Raw genomic sequence first — 18,608 nt, forward strand, 5'->3', positions numbered from 1 at the left:
GCCTTCACCAGTGGGAAAGATCTGAAAATACCTTTGAGAAACTCCATGACGACTCGATGGGACCAAAGCAACTATCTTCCTGTCTACCTGTTGTAGCAGGAGATGGCCGCCAGATGCACCTTGATGGAGGCGTGCGCCAATCCGGCCATGGCAATGAATAGCAAGTACGGCAGGATCTGTGGAGCCGTGACCATCAAAGGGGTAATCATCTGTGACCGGCACCACATAGAAAAATGCTTCCTCTTGTGACAGTAGCATTTCAAGGTCGACAACGCCCTGGCTTTTGTGAGGACCTCCCTGAAGTCCGCTGGCAGCTCGTATCTTCCAAAATCTAGGGCTGCGGGATCCAAGCCCTCTGGTTCATCGATCCTGGGTTGTGATGTAGGATTGCGCCTCCTCTGGTGAGAAGATCAGGAACTACCGGCAGCTTGACCGGAGGCTACGCCGACAGGCTGAGAAGGTCCGGGTATCAAATCTGGCTTGCTCACGCCAGGGCGATTAGTATCATCCTGCATTGGCACTGTAGGAGTGTGTTGATGACTCGTAGCCAGAGAGGCAATGGGGAAACACATACAGAAACAGTCTTTCCCATGGGAAGGAGACAGGTCCCTCAGGCTCCTCGGTTGGTGGAATCTGCTGGCAAACTTCTTGCATTTGGAGTTTGCCGCCGTCGCAAACAGAGCAATCTTTGGTCTGTCCCACTTGACGAAAACATGGTCCACCTGGTCATGCCACGTGGCAGGAGCGCTACTCCCTGCTGAGGGAGTCTGCAATGGTGTTCTCGACTCCTGCTAGGTGAAGAGGAACATTTCTTGTCTGACGGCCCAGCCCCACAAGCCCTGCACTTCCCTGGAGAGCGCTGTGGATAGAATGCCCCCCCCTGCTTCCTGATGTAGAACATGGTGGTGGTGCTGTCCATGAAGATCCTCACCACCTTGCCCTTCAGCGACTGAAGGAATTACTTGAGGGCCCAGAACAATGCCCGTAGCTCCATGATGTTGATTATGGAGGTCTTTCTCCTTCGGCAGCCACAGGCCTCTGACATGCAGACATCCGGTGTGGGCTCCCCAACCTTCCGCGGAAGCATCCGTGGTGACCATCTCCTAGTATGGTGGGTTTTGAAACCCTGTCCCCCGGGTGATGTTGGAGCAGGCACCCCACCACCTTATCACCTGACTGAACTCGTTGAGCGGGATTTTGTCTGCGAAGCCTCTGGACACCTGTACCCAGTGAGCATCCAGGAACTCCTGAAGAGGTTGCATTTGCAACCTGCAGAGCCGGATGAGGTAGATGCAGGACATCATGCCGAGCAAAGACTTGCTGGTTTGCACCGTGGCCATCTTCATTGACAACAGCAGCTGCACCTTTCCTTGAATGGCTGCTACCCTCTCCTCCGAGGGTGACGCCAGGCGGGACACAGTATTGAGTCTGGCTCTTAGGAACAGCGCGTTCTGCGATCGTGTCAATCAGGACTTCGGATAGTTGACGGAGAATCCCAGGTCCGTCAGTAGCTGGACGGTTGTCTCGGTGTGTCAGACGGTCAACTCCCGTGAGTGGGACCAGATGACCCAGTTGTAGAGGTATGGGTATACGTGTATACCCTGCAGACGTCGATGGGCCGTCACTGGTGGCAGGCATTTTGTGAACACTCTGGGGAACAACTTCAATCCGAAAGGTAGGGCCTTGGACTGGTAGTGCTGGCCCTGCACTACGAAACGCTGAAACCTTTGATGCTTCTTGTGAGTGGGAAGGTACTTAGGTAAATAGGCTTCCTCCAGGTCTAGCCACATCAAGTAGTCTCCTTCCTCCAGTTGGCGAAGCACGTGCTGCAGCGTGACCATCCTGAATGTTTGGGACTTTAAATATTTGTTGAGACGTCGCATGTTTAGGGTGGGCCTTCCAGCCCTCTGTCTTCGTCCTGACCAGAAAGTATCTGGAATAGAATCAGGAGCCGTTGGGGAACTAGCTCTATCGCCTCTTTTCGCAGCATGGACCGCACCTCTTCCAGGAGCTGAGGAATGTGCTGCTCCTGACGGGACAACGGAGGGATCAGCGAAAACCTGCACTGAAACTCCAGAGTGTGTCCTTGGGCGAGAGCGTCCAGCACCAATCTGTCGGCGGTGATCTTCTTCCACTCGCTGACGAACCTCGTCAGACGGCCGCCACTGGGGAGCATGTGTGGGGGTCCAACATCCCAGCTGGTTTCTGGCCTGTTTAGGGGCCGGCGCCCTGCGGGTGACGGCAACGCTGACCTATGCTACCGTAGGCCTGGAACCAGCCTCTGTAGGCTTCCTGGGTCATGATCTGGAACGTTGGCGGTACAAAGAGGAGAAACCTTTTGACGACCTGCTCGACTGTCCACTGGAGGAGTGTAAAGAAAAGCGCTGCTGTTGGAGTGCCCAAGGAACAGGTTGTCTCTGTATCTGCCTTGATGGCCTGGAGGGACTCTTAGACGACCTTCCCAAATAAGTGTCCAACACCTTCGCCTGGATTTCCTGCCAGAAATTCGTGGCCTTCATCTGGCCTTGTCGGCGAAGGCAGACACCGTTCCCCATCTGCCGGAAACCTGTGTCGGCGACGTCCAAAGCCACAGTAATGGTGTGATCAGCCGCAACTTCTCCCTCCTGGAAAAGAGCGATTGCTTCCATCCTCTTATTGTCCGAGAGGAACTCCAGAATAGGGCCCAGCTTGTAGCACAGCTCCCAGTCATACCTGGCCAGGATCACCAGTGCCTTGGCCGTCTTGATAGTGGGCACCGCAGTGTAAAGCACTTTCCTTCCCACAGCATCCAACTTCTTCCCCTCGCTGTCTGGAGGGACCGAGGATGGGTTAGTCAATCGCTTCCTCGTTGTTGCCGATACCACCAAATCCGGCGATGGTTGCGACCTCAGGCACTTGGGTGCAGAGTCCGGCACTCAATACTTTTTCTTAAGTCTCTCTCCTTTAGCTCGAGCCGTGCAAGTGTTCATGAGGGCCAGGCCCTCTTCCCCACACGTCGTCTAGAATGGGAACCGCCATGATTGTCTTCCTCCTGGTCTTGCGCCTCTGGTACAAGAAACCCTCTTTCCTGGTTTCTTTGGGCACAAGCTGAAAAAGCTCAGAGGCTCTGGCGATCATGGAGTGGAACGTCCTCACCTCTTCCGGTCGGGATGCTCTAGGCAAAAGCAGATACCCGCTGCAACGATATCCTTGTTATCGTCCATAGTCGTGGCCATATCCGTCCCCGTGTCTGGCCCTACTGGGGGGGATGGGGACAGACGCAGGTGTGGAGGCTGAAATGGGGGCGTCTGACGCTTCCTCGTCTTAGTTGGAGGCTGAATGGGGCTCTGGGGGACCACTGGAACGGGGCCCAGTGGCATCTTCCCGGATCTTTGACACCAAGGTGTGAAGGGTCGACAGAATGTTCAGAGCCACATCCCTCGGCTGAGCCGGCGGAATCGGAAAGCTAGGCCCTTCAGGATTGTACTCTTTGCCACTTATCACCAACCTTGCTTTTTTCACCATCACTGCCGCTACCGCAGAGGCAGCAGCATCATCATCATGGCCCACTGATGTGCTCCAAAACTCTATGGCTGCCCACAACACAAAGGACAATTTTGGCCATCGCGGAGCCGATTAATGCCACTATCAACCATTTGAGTCACTTTGGGACAGCTAATGACCCTGCCTCATGGCCGGTTGATAATGGCACTAGTGCCCTGATCACTCCTCATTCTTCCATGCTTAACACAGGCGTGTAAGTCGGGTGACAGTACATATCTGCAATATTGCCCAATGGATTGGGCAATAATGCCCAATTAGAAGATACCGTTATGTTGGACCTTTTTATCAGACTAGGAAAAAACAGGATTTCAAAAAGTAAGCAATACGATACCTTAAGGAATGGGAAACCATGGCCAAAAGGCTAAAATACACAAACACCTAAACTAAAGTTAGGTATTAAAAAATACAGAACTTCAAGGAATAGTGAACACTGAGCAAAATATTCCAAATGCACACTCCATTTGTTCACTTATGCTAACATTATTAAAAGTACACTTTAAAACAATATTATGGAAAGTTTTGTATGTGTAGCAGGACTTCATATGAAATACTTCACTGCTAAAACAGACATGTATGAATCTCTTCGAGTATTTATATAGAAAGGCAAACCAAACCATTAGAGCTAGTGCGCCAGATGAGATTTTGAAGTGGGAGTATTTTACTCCCTATGTTTAAACTTTGAGAGTAAATGAAATTTCAAAGGAGTAAACATGAGTTTTGTCTTGCACAAAAGAGTTAAGGGTGTGAAAATGCAGCAGACTCATACAAATAAGTTAACTGTATGGAAATTATTATGCAACAGCTGTCAACATCATTACAGAAAAGCAGATCTCTCAAATTAACAGATAAACCACAATGTGCAGTAGAACAAATACTCTCTCACGAATGGAGCAGATTAGCACCAACAATGTGGGCTTCCCCTGCGTGCAAAGAATAGGTACAACAGCAGCATAAACATTTTAATGCTTCGCTCACACAGAACAGGTCATCTTGAGTAGGCACTGATCACACTTTCGTCACACAAACACAGCATTTTTAATCCGGGAAACAGCAATGCAAACTGAATAGGTGGAGTGGATCCGTGCAAGTTAAGCATGGGTAAAAGATACCCTCACAGAACAGATAATTAATGGCTCTACAGTACAGGTGTAACATAGGCTTCAGGAGTACATACTCCCTCTCCCGACAGACAAGTTATGCCATGGACATCAGTAGATCTCTTTCCTCACATGTAAAGGGAACCGTTTCACATGTTTTTGCCACTGCTGTTTTCACCAAAGCAGGTTTATTTTTTAATGGGGCGGTTCCCCCATTTAACCTACCACCCCCACCCCCCAAATCCCCTTTCCCAAAAACACACAAAACTAAATAAAAAACTTTGCCAAACACAGCAGGGACAAAAACCACAGTTAAAATAACTGCAGTGAAAAAAAATGACGCAAAAATACGGTAACAGAACAGGAATGTCATGGGTCTCAACACTACAAAAATATCAGTGAAGTCTGGCACAGCAGTAGAAGTCCCCCTTGCATAGAGATGAAACTGCACGGGATGGAGCAGTGCAAGCACCCACACACTGAACTACATCAAGGCCCCCAGAAATGAAAGCTACACTCGCATATTATTGAAACATAGCCTTAGCAGTCCAAGATTCCCTCACAAAAGAACTTTCCCAGCAGAGGGTAAGTGATCCAAGCTCTCCTAAGGAACCAAGTTACTTTCCTGTAACTCTGGTTCTCCAGCATGGGTCTTACATCGATTCACATGCTCATGAATATTCCCCGTCATCGGGCTGGGAATCCTCAGTAATATTAAAGCAGTATTGCATTAAAGCTAAAACTGTTCATAGCTTCTATAGCCTATTGCTGTTAGTTTGGTTCATACTGCCCCAGCCAATGACATTTGTTGCCCTAAGCTCAACCTCCTAGTGGCCATCTTCAGATATGGTTGTGCATGTAAATTGGCAGTAAGAACCAAGAAGAACCTGAGAGGGGAAGGAGGGAGGGTTCGAATGTGAATCCATGTAAGTAACCTGGTCCTTCTCCAGCATGGGGTCTTACACAGATTCACATACTCATGAATATGATTACACAGCAGTACACATACAACCACAGGAGGTGGCAAGGCTCCACAGAGGATACCTGCTGGCAAACCTCTGGCATCTGGAGTTGGACGATGTGGCAAAATGGTCGATCCGAGGGTGATCCCACTTGCTGAAGAGAAGAGATACCTCGGTCTGCCTAGAGTTCCCAAGAGAAGAGATACCTCGGTCTGCCTAGAGTTCCCACTCGTGAAAGCACGTACTTCCCTGCGGAAAGAGTCTGCAATGCTGTTGTGAACGCCTGGCAGAGGAAACAGAATGAGGAACATCTACTGAGCAATGGCCCAGTGCCACAGGTTCTGCACCAACCGAGAGAGAATGGGCGAGCAAGTCCCGCCCTGCTTCCTGATGTAAAACCGTGGTTGTGTTGTCCGTGATGACCTGGACCAAATTTCCCTCTGCAGCTGAGGTTTGAAAGACCTCAGGGCCCACAAGACTGCCTGCAGTTCTAGGACCTTGATATGCAACTCATTTTCACCCAGGAGCCAAATGCCCCTGGCGTACAGCTGGTGTGTGTTGCTGCCCCAAACTTCCAGAGAGGCGTTGGTCTTGAGTGTTGCTTGATGAGCAGATGTGTGAAAAGTGAGCGCTGTGGGGAAGAGGAGGGCGAAAGAACCACCAATGTGTAGGGCTTGCTGGAAGGCCAGATTGAGGTTGATATGGTTGTTCTTCCCTGCAACTTGTTTCCCATCTGGCATCCAGAAACTCCTAAAGGGGGTCTCATTTGTTGTCTCCAAAAGGGCACTAGATGAATGCACAAGGACATCCTCCCGAGTAGGGACTTGATGGAGCGTACTGTTGCAATGTGAGCTGCCGACAGCCATTGGACCTTTGCTAGGATGGCCTTTATCCAGTCTTCTGATGGCGTCGCTAGACACGATAGTGTGTTGAGGCGGCATCGCAGGAATAGTGAGTTGTGAGATGGCACTACGGAGGATTTCGGATAGTTTATCGAAAACCCCAGAGAGGCCAGAGCCTGGATGGTCTCTGCAGTGTGATGCACTGACAACACGTGAGTCCGGAATAGCCAATCGTGCAGGTAGGAATAGATGTAGATTCCCTTGAGACAAAGCTGTGCTGCGACAACAGCCAAGCACTTCATGAATACCCTTGGAGCCGATTGTAGGCCGAATGGTAGAGCCTTGAACTGGTAATGTCGTTCCTGAACAACAAAACGCACGAACCTCTGGTGCTTGCAATAAATGTGGATTTGGAAGTAAGCATACTCCAGGTCAAGGGTTAACAGGAAATCTCCTTCCTCCCTCCAGCTGGTCGAGCACATGCTGCAACTTAACCATCCTATGTACCTTAATTATAAAGCATGGGTGAAGCCCAACAAAATCAACAAAAAAAACCACTAAGTTCCTACAAACACTGCTTAGGAAATGCTGATGTGAAATATGTCAAATAGGCTGAAAGTACTTTTTTAATGAACAATCCTGTAGCGTAAGACAAATAGACACCTTTGCTGAGGACCAGAGCAAAACAGTTTTAGAATTGCCATGCAGTGAGAGAAATGAAAGACTTGGGTTTATAACCATGGTTTGCCAACAGTGACTGTTTGGCATTATATGTGCATTCAAAGGCAGTTAAATCACAGGTACGCACACAGCTAGTGGTTTTGCAATGTGAAGACTAACAAAATGTCTCTACGTAGATTGTATGATTACGAAATCATGCTATGAGGACACAACTATCTTGCTGTCACACATTCTATGGAAATGGAGGCAATTGTACATGCATAAAATACACATACCTGCAGACACTGGATTTTCTAGACATGGTAGTACTAGGAGAGGACGGCGGTGTCTGATATGACCAGCTATAATCTGAACCTTTGAGATCCAGGATTACCTAAAAACAAAACCAACCGTTCATGAGAAACAATACCTTATTTGATACTTGCCTTTGGAAAATATTTTATTTATTGTGCATTTGTTAGGCACTTATACAGCAAGTCAATTCTGTTTCAAAGCGCTCACAGGGCAACAGGGAGGGAACATGGGATTGAAACAATAAATACAGTGGAGTATAAACATGCACCTACTAAGCCTGGTTAGTATTCAGAATGTACAAGTGCAGGGAGAAGAGGGGGGTGGGGGGAAGGTGCTGGAGTGTCCACGCCCGTGGTTGAGCAGCAGATGTAAGTGCTTAGTGTGCTATCAGGCGTGGAGCCGCACTAGATAGGTGAGTGCAAGCCTACAGGCTGAAGGAAGGTGGCAAGGCAAGTGCTGTGAGTAGGCAGATGCTGAGGCGATTGTGTCTTTCCAGCCAGGACCCAGAAGGACACATACGGGCCCTGGTCACCAATCACATTGACTCAGATTAGTGGAGGAGGGAAGGAGGAGGTGAAGAGGAAAGTCTTGAGCTCTCAGAATTTGAGGAGGTCCTGCTTAAGACATAGACGAAGGGGGGAGGCTGTTCCACAAGAGGGAGCCAGCTGAAGAAAGATCGGCCTCCGGCCCTCTGCTTAGCGAAACGCTTTACACACAGAGTTGGTGCCAGAGCTAGGTGGAGGTCTAGAGAGAGAGTATTTAGTAGGAGAAAGTTGCAGATAGCGTGGTCCCAGGCCCCTGACAGCATTGCGGATGATGCAGAGGGATTTTAATTTAATCCGTACAACAACCAGGAGCCTATGAAGAGTTTTTAGGGAAGTGGAGAGGCAGTCCCTGGGCTTTCAACCAAGGATAAGTCTTGCTGCTGTATTCTGGATTAGCTGGAGGGAGCGTAGACTGGAAGAGGGTAGATTCAGGAGAAGACTATTGCAATAGTCAAGCCTAGAGAGGACCAGGGCTCAGGTAACATTCAGCTTCTGGGCTAGAGTGAGAAAAGGGAGAATTCCTTTGAAAAGGAAGAGTTGAAAGTGGGACTTCTTGGCACCATTCCTTAATGTGAGGAAGGAAAGAGAGGAGTCAAAGATGACTCCAACATTTCTGGCTTCAGATGAAGGGGGAGAGCCCATAGAGGATGGCCAGAGTGAGGAGAAGAAAGAGGGACAGGGGTCCCAATAGGAAGGATCTCAGTCTTGCTGGCATTGAAGCAGAGAGTGTTGGAAGTGCACCAGGACTGGATCGCAGATACGCAGTCCGGCATCATGGAAGATGCAAGAGGGTCAGCAGGAAGTTTGCAGAAGAGTTGTGTATCATCTGAGTAACACTGGAAGTTGGGGGGAGAAGGAGGAAATGAGGAGTGCCAGCTGAGCAAGGTAAGTGTTAAAGAGCCAGGGGCAGAGGTTTGAGCCCTGGGGGACACCACAGGAGGAGAAGGGAGTAGATGAGGAGAAGGGGCCCAGAATGACCTGGGGCAAACGGTCAGTTAGGAAGGAGGCCAGCCAGTCCAGTGCCCGCTTCGAGATCCCCAGGGTATCATGGAATCGTTTTATAATGGAGTGGTTGACCATGTCAAAGGCAGAGGAGAGAGAGTAGAATGAGGACAGCTGGAGAGTTAGCATCCAGAGATGGAAGCAGTTCTTCACAGGTGTTCAGAAGATCAGTTTCTGTGACTCTGGATGCTCGGACTCCAGATTGATGGTTGTGGAAACCGCCAACAAGTTCATTGTGTGAGGTAAATTGGGGAAAGGCCAGCTTCTCCAGCAGTTTCCTGAAGAAGGGGGTGATAGAAATAGGGCAGTAGTTGGCTGGACAGGTGGGTCTGCTTAAGGTTTTTTCAGGAGGGATCACAAAAGGGAGTGCTTGAGGGAGGAGGGGAAAGATCCAGTAGCAAAAAAGAGTGGTTGCAGAAGTCGGCGAGTGCAGGGGCAAGAGAGCCAATGTTGTCCTTGAAGGTTCTGGAGGAGCAAGGGGAAAACTGTTTGGATGAGACCTTCATAGAGCGAACAATTCTGGTGACTTTATCAGGTGCGACAGGTGGCAAGGAGAAGGAGAGAGAGAGAGGAAGGAAGAAGGAGGGTGGGAGGCAAAGGAGTGAGAGGGAGGGGTTGGGGAAGAGGGTAGCAAGGGTGCTCAGGATGTCCAGAGTTTTAGTGGTGAAGTGTGTGGCCAGTGCGTTGCAGAGGGCCTGAGACTGCGGAAGGATTGACTAGTTCCCTGCAGATTTTAAAAATATCAGAGAAGCATAACCCTGTGATGCTCAACATATTTACTTACCTCGAGAGGTACCCTTGGAAGCAGAAACCATGAAACTTTAAAACCACATGAAAAATGTTAGGTCTGCGGGACCAACCTCTTAGCAAACCTTTTTCCAACCAGGCTAAAGACCCTACACCCACTCCTTTTAGAAGTCTTACCGGTCTCCGAGGCACCTTCATCCCAGAGCGGGGACCCAGAAAAGGCTGTTGCATATACCACGACGGAGGTTGCGGGATCCACCATCTACCTTCCAAGCGGTGCGTGGTGTATGATCATGCTAGGAGGTTCTTTCCTCTAAACACGGGTCACGCACCACGTTTCCGTTATCCAGGGATGCAGCTTCTCTTTAAAAGAAGAGAACCGCATCTACATCGTTCTTGCAACAGTCGTACCATGCAAGCGCTGGGGAATTGATTATAGTCACTCCCCGTTTTGTTTTCTTGCTTTTAGGTATTTAGGAGTATTTTTGTGCTTGTTCTTTGATTCCATATACTACTTTGGGGTTACCTTAGTTCCTGACCAGCACACCCATCCAGGAGGTTCCGGATCAAGGCATACAGGTACACCATGGAGCCTCTCCACTACATTAGGTTTACAAACTGTATATTTGTACTTCATCTCTCTCTCCCTGGTCTCCACCTTAATACAGCTCCTGATCCTGTTCCTGTTCTTAGGTGGCGTATCCAGTTGCGCTCCTGCCTTGTATAAAGACATTCTGGCATTGTTTACAAAAAATAAGTACACCAGTGAAATGTATTTTTGCCTTTTTCATTTGATTTTAATTGTGGATTTTTGCCCTCTCCCAAAACTAGGATGGCATGTCACCCTTTGAAATCGAGGAAGCTGCAATTCTGAGCAGCTTGTGGAAAGCTGAAATTGTGCCAAGTGGAGTTCAAAGATGGTACTACCCTTATGTTCAGTGGCTTCCTGAAATAGCTGGCAAATTGTAAACATTAAAAAAAAGGGTGCCTTTAGTCCTCTACATTGGACAACAAGCCCTTGACAATGGCTCATATTTAATTGACGACCCCACCAACCAATATAAACAAACGCCTAGCTAGATAATTCTCGAATTGTGTTGCCATTACCTTTTCCTTGAATATTAATACATATGTAAACCATTTCTCTGCAAGCCCATAGGGGTCTGCAATCATTGGCTCTCTAGCTGTATCAGACTAATTCCCATCAGCCCCAATAGTTCACAGATTTTCATTGATTCAATGCCACATGCATTCTTGCCATTAATCAGAAGCAATCGGTCCAGTAACCACATATTGAAAACACAGCAACTGCCATCTAATCAATTATTTGAAAACCATGTTGCCACAATTCCTAGCAAAAGGTTAGCAGTTTACCATAGGGTTTTGATAAAAATAAAAAAAGATGACAAGTCTTGTATGCCTCTTTGATAGGTAACAAGTAGCCTCCTATTTGGTTGTTCTAAGTAGGATGTACAATATATATGTCATACAATTCTTCCACACAGACAGATTGTTTTCTGTCCATCTACCTCCTTTCACCTCAAGAACATGAACCATCTAATGTGGCATCCACCAGGATCAAGTCTCTCGCCACCTTTATTCAGCATATACATGCCATCTCTAATGAAACTTTAGAGGAGCAGGTGGACGCATTCTCCTTAGTCACGGCCATAACAGGTATATATATTCAACATTTAGGACGACCATTAGAACAAGATGGACGAGGGCTCATGTCAATCAATCCAGATACCTCAAAATACGAGCTCAGGATCTTAATGTGCAAAGATGAAGAAGCTGTTTTCCTTGCAAAATAGAGGAGTATGTTGGCTTGAAACCAAGGAGGCTTTTTCAAGAGAAGAAAAAGCACAAAGGGAGTCTAGCGAGCAGACCGTGTGTGAGTACCTATTTCCCAAAGATTCGGAGGAACAAGAACATTTACTGATGCCAAATATTGTACAATTAAAAGGGCCTGGAGTAAATATGGGACTCTCTAAAGGCCAAAAGGAGCAACTGCAGCCAGTATAATTGAATTAAACAGTGTTAAATGCACCGTCGATATGGAACATTTCATGGTCTTGTACCACGTGATGAACTCACAAACAAGGACTATTCATTATGCCTGAAGCTAAGATAATGATGTGCCTACACTCCCTTGAATGTCCCTGAGACAGTGCAGACGGGCAAGGTCAGTCTTCAAACAGAGAAAACACTGGCATGAGGCCTACCGATGAGAGGGTGGCCTAGTTGGGAAACAAGGGGAGAGTTGACTTATCGCCAAACACCTGGGTTTTGTTTCTATGTACGTGCTGCTAGCCAGCCGAATGTCCAAGGTTGGATTTGGGTTGCCGACCAATTAGAATAGCCTGCCATACACTTTTACATACATACAATGTTGCAAAGCATTATTCCACTGCCACATTTTCTGCTATGAGGAGTGCCTTACACATCGTGTATAGAGGTAGCTTAGGGTGTGTCTCACAGCTTTTAACACACACATTTTCTATAGGTAGACATGATCCCCTAATCCAATCCCACTCCTTGAGAGGTTTTACAGTTTGCTACGTAGGATGACATCATAGATGACACATCTAGCATTATATAAGCGAAGTACAAATGGAAAAACATTGTGATCTTGCATGAATCGACTTGATGAGTGTTTCTTCACCCTGCTTTACTTCTTTGAGATTAAAGCAGTATTTTACCATCTCCTTTGGGTCCGTCTGGTTATTTGGTCTGAAATATTTTATTGGCAATTCCATCCAGCACACAGATGCTTAGCAGTATGGATGGTTCTGGCCTAATCGACCTAGAGCTCAGACTTAGAACCCAGATGATCGATGACTCCTGCCATAAGCCAGACGAGTGCGGAGTCCCCGGAGGTGAGCGGTACACCAAAACATATATTTTTTTTAAATAAAAAAACTAAAAAGAACGTGATCAACATAGGGTTGACAGATATCCCTTTGAAATAATTCCTGTTCGGCCCCGGAGGGGCCTCGCGGACGAAAGGCGAGCTGGTTGATTGTGGGAGAGTCGATGCCAGGGTACTCAAGCTGCCCCACTACGTCTTACTATAGGGGAAGTCAAACGTGCAATCTCGCAGAAACGAGGCAAAGCAGAGGGCCCAGTCATGAATCCAGCAGACCTGTTTAGGGATGAGGTGGACATCTGGGCCCGCTCCTTTGCATGGTCTTCAACTCCATCATTAGGAAGGGCTCAATCCCAGAGTTATGGCGCAAGGCAGTGATAGCTCCCCTATACAAGAAGGAAGGAACCTGCTGGTGAACTACCGCCCAATTTCCCTATTGGACATTGTGAGAAAACTCGTTGGGAAGGTTATCCTGACACACCTACAGGGTTGATAATTTGTTTTTTATTTATTTATATCACGCTGAAGCCTGCAGGTATCAGGGCGATATAACAATGTAATTACCGACCTACAGGCTAGTTTTTAGACGAAATACGGGCACTCTGGACCAATGCCTTATGCTGTATTTGTAAATTCAGAAATACGTTTTATGACGAATGAAAATGTACACAGCGATTTTAGATTTAAGGACGGCTTTTGACTCAGTTTCCCGAGACGAATTATGGAGCATCCTTGAGTCATGCAAAATCCCAGACAACCTGATCAAGATCACCAGCTTACTATGCTCGGGAAATAGCGCCACAGTCCACTATGGAATAGGGGGAGAAAACACATCATTTGCTGTTAACATGGGAGTAAGGCAAGGCTGCGCCCTGGCTTCCATTCTTTTTAACTTGTATATCCAAGAAATAATTGATGCATTGCTGAAGGGGTGCCAGGATTGCCCTAAAATGTCCCATAACAAATATAAGGCGATATCTTCAGCCAAATGTGAAGAGCTAGACCTAAAATTGAACATTGATAAGTTTATGGTACGGGTGTTCAAGCCCCAATTTACAAAACACACACCACTGGTGATAAAGGTGGAAGGAGTACAGCTCGCCCAAGTAAAATTCTTTGACTACCTTGGAGTGAGATTCCAAGAGACGGGAGGATGGGTTGACCAGGTGGGCCGCTCAGCCTGCATAATGGAGAAACTGAGTGCTTTAAGTCATTCCATGTAAAACACAGGGGAGGCGCCATTTCCCCTGCAATAAATTTATATGAAAAGCAGGCCCTACCTGCATCTTTGTATGGGGCAGAATTATGGGGACACGCCAACGTACACACCCTCATAATAAGCAAACAAACATTTCGATAAAAGCTGGTCTCTGTCCCTAAGAGCGCTCCTTCCTCCTTAGTACTTTCTGAACTTAATGTCAATCCTGTGGCTGCTCATTTTAAGCTTAAACCAGTTCTTTTTATGGCTTAGTATTTGGAACCAGGAAGGGCTGGAAAGGTGCACTGACCCACCTTATGGCTTTAGATGGTGGGAAATCCATACCTTGGCTTTGCCATATAAGGAAACCACTTTACGAAGCGGGGGGGGGGGGCGATAACCTCTGGGTTAACCCAGAATGCCAGCCACTGGGCACCAAGAAAATAATTAAAGATTCATTAGTGAAATGTGCCCAAGACCAGCTGCTATGCGATGCCAAGGAACTGAAACTGGGTCCTGCATACCTCAAGGTTAGCCATCTTGGTCCTAAGGCCTATCTGGACTATATATCTCCATCATATGAAAGGTCTTTATAACTACGAGCAAGGTTAGGCATTATCCCAGTGGTCGCCTTCATGGTACCCAGCAAATGTTGATCAATGTCCAATGTGCGGGATGGCATCCAGATCCATGTTACACTCATGGTGCTTTGTTCCAAAACAAAACCTTTACAGCTTATATACCCGAGACCTGTGTTGAGGGTGGCTGGGACCAGAGACACTGAAGCAGCAATGACTCTTGTGCAGCAGAGTGTTGTCCCATTTGTGGTGTATGGGTCTGCCTGTTATATCCATAGGGCTTGGCTTCTAAAGAAGAAATATTTGAACCCAAGCCTTAAGTAAGCATCATGCTCATTTTCTTTCCCCTCCTGAGAAACAAGACTTAGAGAATAAAGAGCAGGGATTATACCCTCTAAATTAATTGAAAGCAGCAGCAGGGTATGTTAATCCACCATACGAATCCCCTGCATATACTAGTGAAGAGGAAGAAAGCAAATATATACAGACATGCAATGAAAGTAAACAGCGTGATGAGAAAACAGATCGAAAGAACAAGCAGATAGAGCTAGAAGAAGAGGCAGAGAAACAAAGGAGAATAACAGATATAGCTAATGGTACAACAATAGTACAGAACGAATGGATGGGAGGACAAATATTGCTCAAACTAGATGACAAAGGTGTTAGTGGAGTTTGAGGAAAGGAAAGAGCAAGACAAGAAAGTAAAAGAGCAGGAAGCAGAGAGGCTATCTAAACACGAAAGAGACAAGGAATGTAAGCGATGGGAAGAATGAAGAAAACATGAAGCAAAAAGGGAGAAGGAGAGGTTAGAAGAAGAGAAACGAGAAGTAGAAGCCTAAAGATTGAAAGCACATAGGTTACAAAGAAGGGGAGAGGAAGCAGACTTAAAGGAAATAAGGAGAAGGGAGGAAAACACAAACAGAAGTATGGGATTTAAAGATGAGACTGAATATTTATGCAGCAGAAGCATGATACCCATAGAAACGCAAGAGCAAACCGAAGAGGAAAGGAGAGAGGGTCACAACTGTCTCGTGGAGGATGGCGAGGACCATTAGACATACCAACATGGAGAAAGACGATACAGAGCATAGGAACAAGAATGGGGGAACTATATAGACAACTGAGGGATAAAGAAGGGTATAGAACTCAAGAGGGCGAACAAGGAGCATCCTTTAGAGGAATAGGAAGAAGCTTAAATGACATCAGAGCAGACTATCTTAGAACTATATCCTTAAGTGGGTTCAATTTTGAGGACGCGGAAGAGGACAATAGTCATACGAGTTGGGGTATGATAATGCCAGACGAGGAAAGGAGACAAAATAAGAAGACGCAAGAGGGTGCATATGGATTCTCAAGAGAATAGAGCATTAAGGGGTAAATGGTTAGATCTAGAGGACCCTATGAGAAAAACAGTGGAACCTATACCATATACTGAACAAACACCAGTACGATTGCATAAACTAGGGGATGCGTCCCTGCCTTATGAGAGCAGACTAAGGTCATTGCCAGGAAGAAAACAAGCAGGTGATGATAATGCTGCCTGTACGTCAAGGAGTGTGGGTAGGCATGACAAAGGATAAGAATTTTCACAGTTCCCACTACTAGAGAAAGGAGGGGGTCAACCACAATATATACCATGGCACCAAATGGATAAGGATAATTTAAAATGCACGCTGCAGAGTTTGACTTCCGGGATGGGAAAATTGAGTAAGGAATTGGAGAAAAGGACATCAGGAATGTCGTAAGCTATAGGCAATATAAAAGGCCTATTATCAGCTATCCTAGGGAAAAGACCTGATGACATTTGGAAAAGAGCTGGGTATCCAAAAGTAACTGCACAAAACACAGTGCACGATGGAGCGCCATTTTATAACTGTAGAGATGACTTATGGCGAGCGCTTAGAGTACAATATCCAGATACATCGGATATTGGGGCTCTAATGACTAGAAAGATTGGGGGGGATGAATCCCCCATTGCTTTTATTCAGGATATTCTGGAAAGATGGCGTGCAGGGAAGCACAAAGCATGGGATAAAACTAGCGTTATTTTACTACATATTATGTCAGGGACTGCCATAGCCAGTGCAGAGGCAGTTAAAGAAACAGGTGGGAATGGAAGCAAAACCATGGCCAGATACACAATTGGCAATCGTGCATTATTGCTGACTGCTAAAAGAGACAGACAAGAAAACAAAGTTGGTGCAGAAAAAATTATCAAAGTTCGCCATAGAGGGAGCAATGTTGACAAGTAATGAGGGAAGCACGGCACAAATAGAATTCCCACAGCAAAATAACTTGGTCAATGCCGAAGATCAGAATGGGTATAGGTATATGCAAAGAAGCAGAGGGAAGGCGCTTCAAGGGCGAGGAGGATTTCAAAACTTCAAGGATGGGGAGGATTTAATGGTGGACAGCTCTTGATATGATGGAATTGTTGAAACATAGGATGTGTGGCTAGAGTATGCAGAGGCAGAGCAAGCATGCAACAAGAGAATTGGCAATCTCCAAGAGAGGGTACTGGATATGATCCACAATATAATACAGATTCACAAGGATAGTATGCCCAAGATCACACGCAGAATATATGGGATGGATATGGCCACATCCACAGCAATTTCAGCAAGTGCCAATACAGACACAATTGTCACAACCGCAGCAATTCCAACAAGTACCAATGCAGACACAGTCATTACAGGCGCAGCCAACAGCAAGCATCTATGCAAATGCAACAGGCACCCCACAATAATATATTCCAATGCAACAGACATGCACATCACAATAGCAGATGGACACATAGCTACACAAATAGTCAAACTCAAACTAGGCACAGGGATGAATTTATAGCCACAATAGGACAGCCCACAGGGCAACCTAATGTGTTCAGTATTATCTGTAACACCACACCCCCAAGAGTCAAGGTGACACTATGAGGCAAGACATTTTCATTTCTTGTGTACACTGGAGCAACTCCGTCCTGTGACTGATATCCAAAATATCCAAGATCAGGCATTGACATGAATGCTCGGGGATTTACTGTGGCAACAAGTTTAGTTCCATTAACAGGCAAATTACCCATTTCTATAGGGGAACACGACATGTCCATGCCATTGTTATACTCTAAACAGACACCTGTGAACATACTAGGATGTGATTTAATGACAAAACCTAACATGACGATATCTTTTACCGACAAAGGCATAGTGTGTTCGACTGCAGGCATGCATTACATAAATGTGAGGGAATTTATATTAGCCTTTGCAGGAAAGAAAGCCTTTAGGGGAGTCCCTCTAGACGAGGAAGTATTCTTATATGGAGTGAACGTTTTTATTAACATGGTTACCCAAATTGGCAGGTAAAATAATAAGGATGCCTGATGCATTTTTGTTCAGGGCCGAAATTCCCATGGATGAGGACTAAGAAGGGCAAATTATTCCTCTGGAATTAGAAACAGCAGTGGTAAGAGAAGAAAGGGTGATGCATCATGCGACAGATGAGGGAAGCGGATGCAGATCATCGATAGCCCTCAATGAAGGATATAGATTGACAGATTAACTATTTAGGGTTGACTATTCAGATGAAGAACTAGTATTCCTTATAAGTCTCACTTATTGGATTAAAGTTGAGAGCACAGAGTGGGGTGTCACTGTATTGATTTTTTGACGGCATGATAATCGCCGTGTGAAAGGGTGGTATACTGTGGTTATCGCAATTTAACACATGCGCACAGTACAATCGGACACACAACCACTAATGGTACCCTACCCATCATTGCTACACTGCACTTGCTGTGGTTTGCCACTGCTCTATTCATGTAAAGCTCACCTGACTCCCACGGAGGCGCTGGACTGGTTCGCGCTGCTGTGACCTCTTCTAAGGTGATGCGCAGGGTTCGGAAGACGGACTGGACCGGGCCCCCCAAATCTGGCTTGTCTGGCTCGCAGAACTATCCTTCTGTAGGCGAAAATAGGGGATTAACTGTCTGCGGGGTAAAGCAATCAGCCCCCCACTTTCCCCTCTCACCCACCTCGAAACCCTTCTGTGATTCCACATAGCTTCTCACCTTAGGGTCTGGAAGGACGAGCTCTCCATACTGCTTCTGATGCAGGGGCGCGTTGGTATCCAGTTACTTCACTGGATTTTCGGATTGGTGAGAACCAAACTTGCTTGGCTTCCAGGTAAGTTTTTTGATAATGCTAGTGTCTTTTTCCCCATAGGGGCCGGGGTACGGAATGCCAGGGAACAGGCACCGA

The 18,608-nt window shown here is 46.7% G+C and overlaps 1 protein-coding gene across 13 annotated transcripts in view; it reads right to left on the minus strand.

The window, feature by feature from the left end:
• Positions 1-18,608, minus strand: part of MTSS1 (MTSS I-BAR domain containing 1) — a 1,344,348-nt gene that overhangs the window by 162,737 nt on the left and 1,163,003 nt on the right. For all 13 annotated transcript variants that reach the window (XM_069621598.1, XM_069621599.1, XM_069621600.1 and 10 more), the window contains one exon: positions 7,401-7,498. In XM_069621598.1, coding sequence (XP_069477699.1) covers positions 7,401-7,498 — 98 coding nt within the window. The remainder of the gene's footprint in view (positions 1-7,400; positions 7,499-18,608) is intronic.

This window comes from Ambystoma mexicanum, chromosome 5q (assembly GCF_040938575.1).
Source record: "Ambystoma mexicanum isolate Mex_15411 chromosome 5q, UKY_AmexF1_1, whole genome shotgun sequence".
NCBI lineage: Eukaryota > Metazoa > Chordata > Amphibia > Caudata > Ambystomatidae > Ambystoma > Ambystoma mexicanum.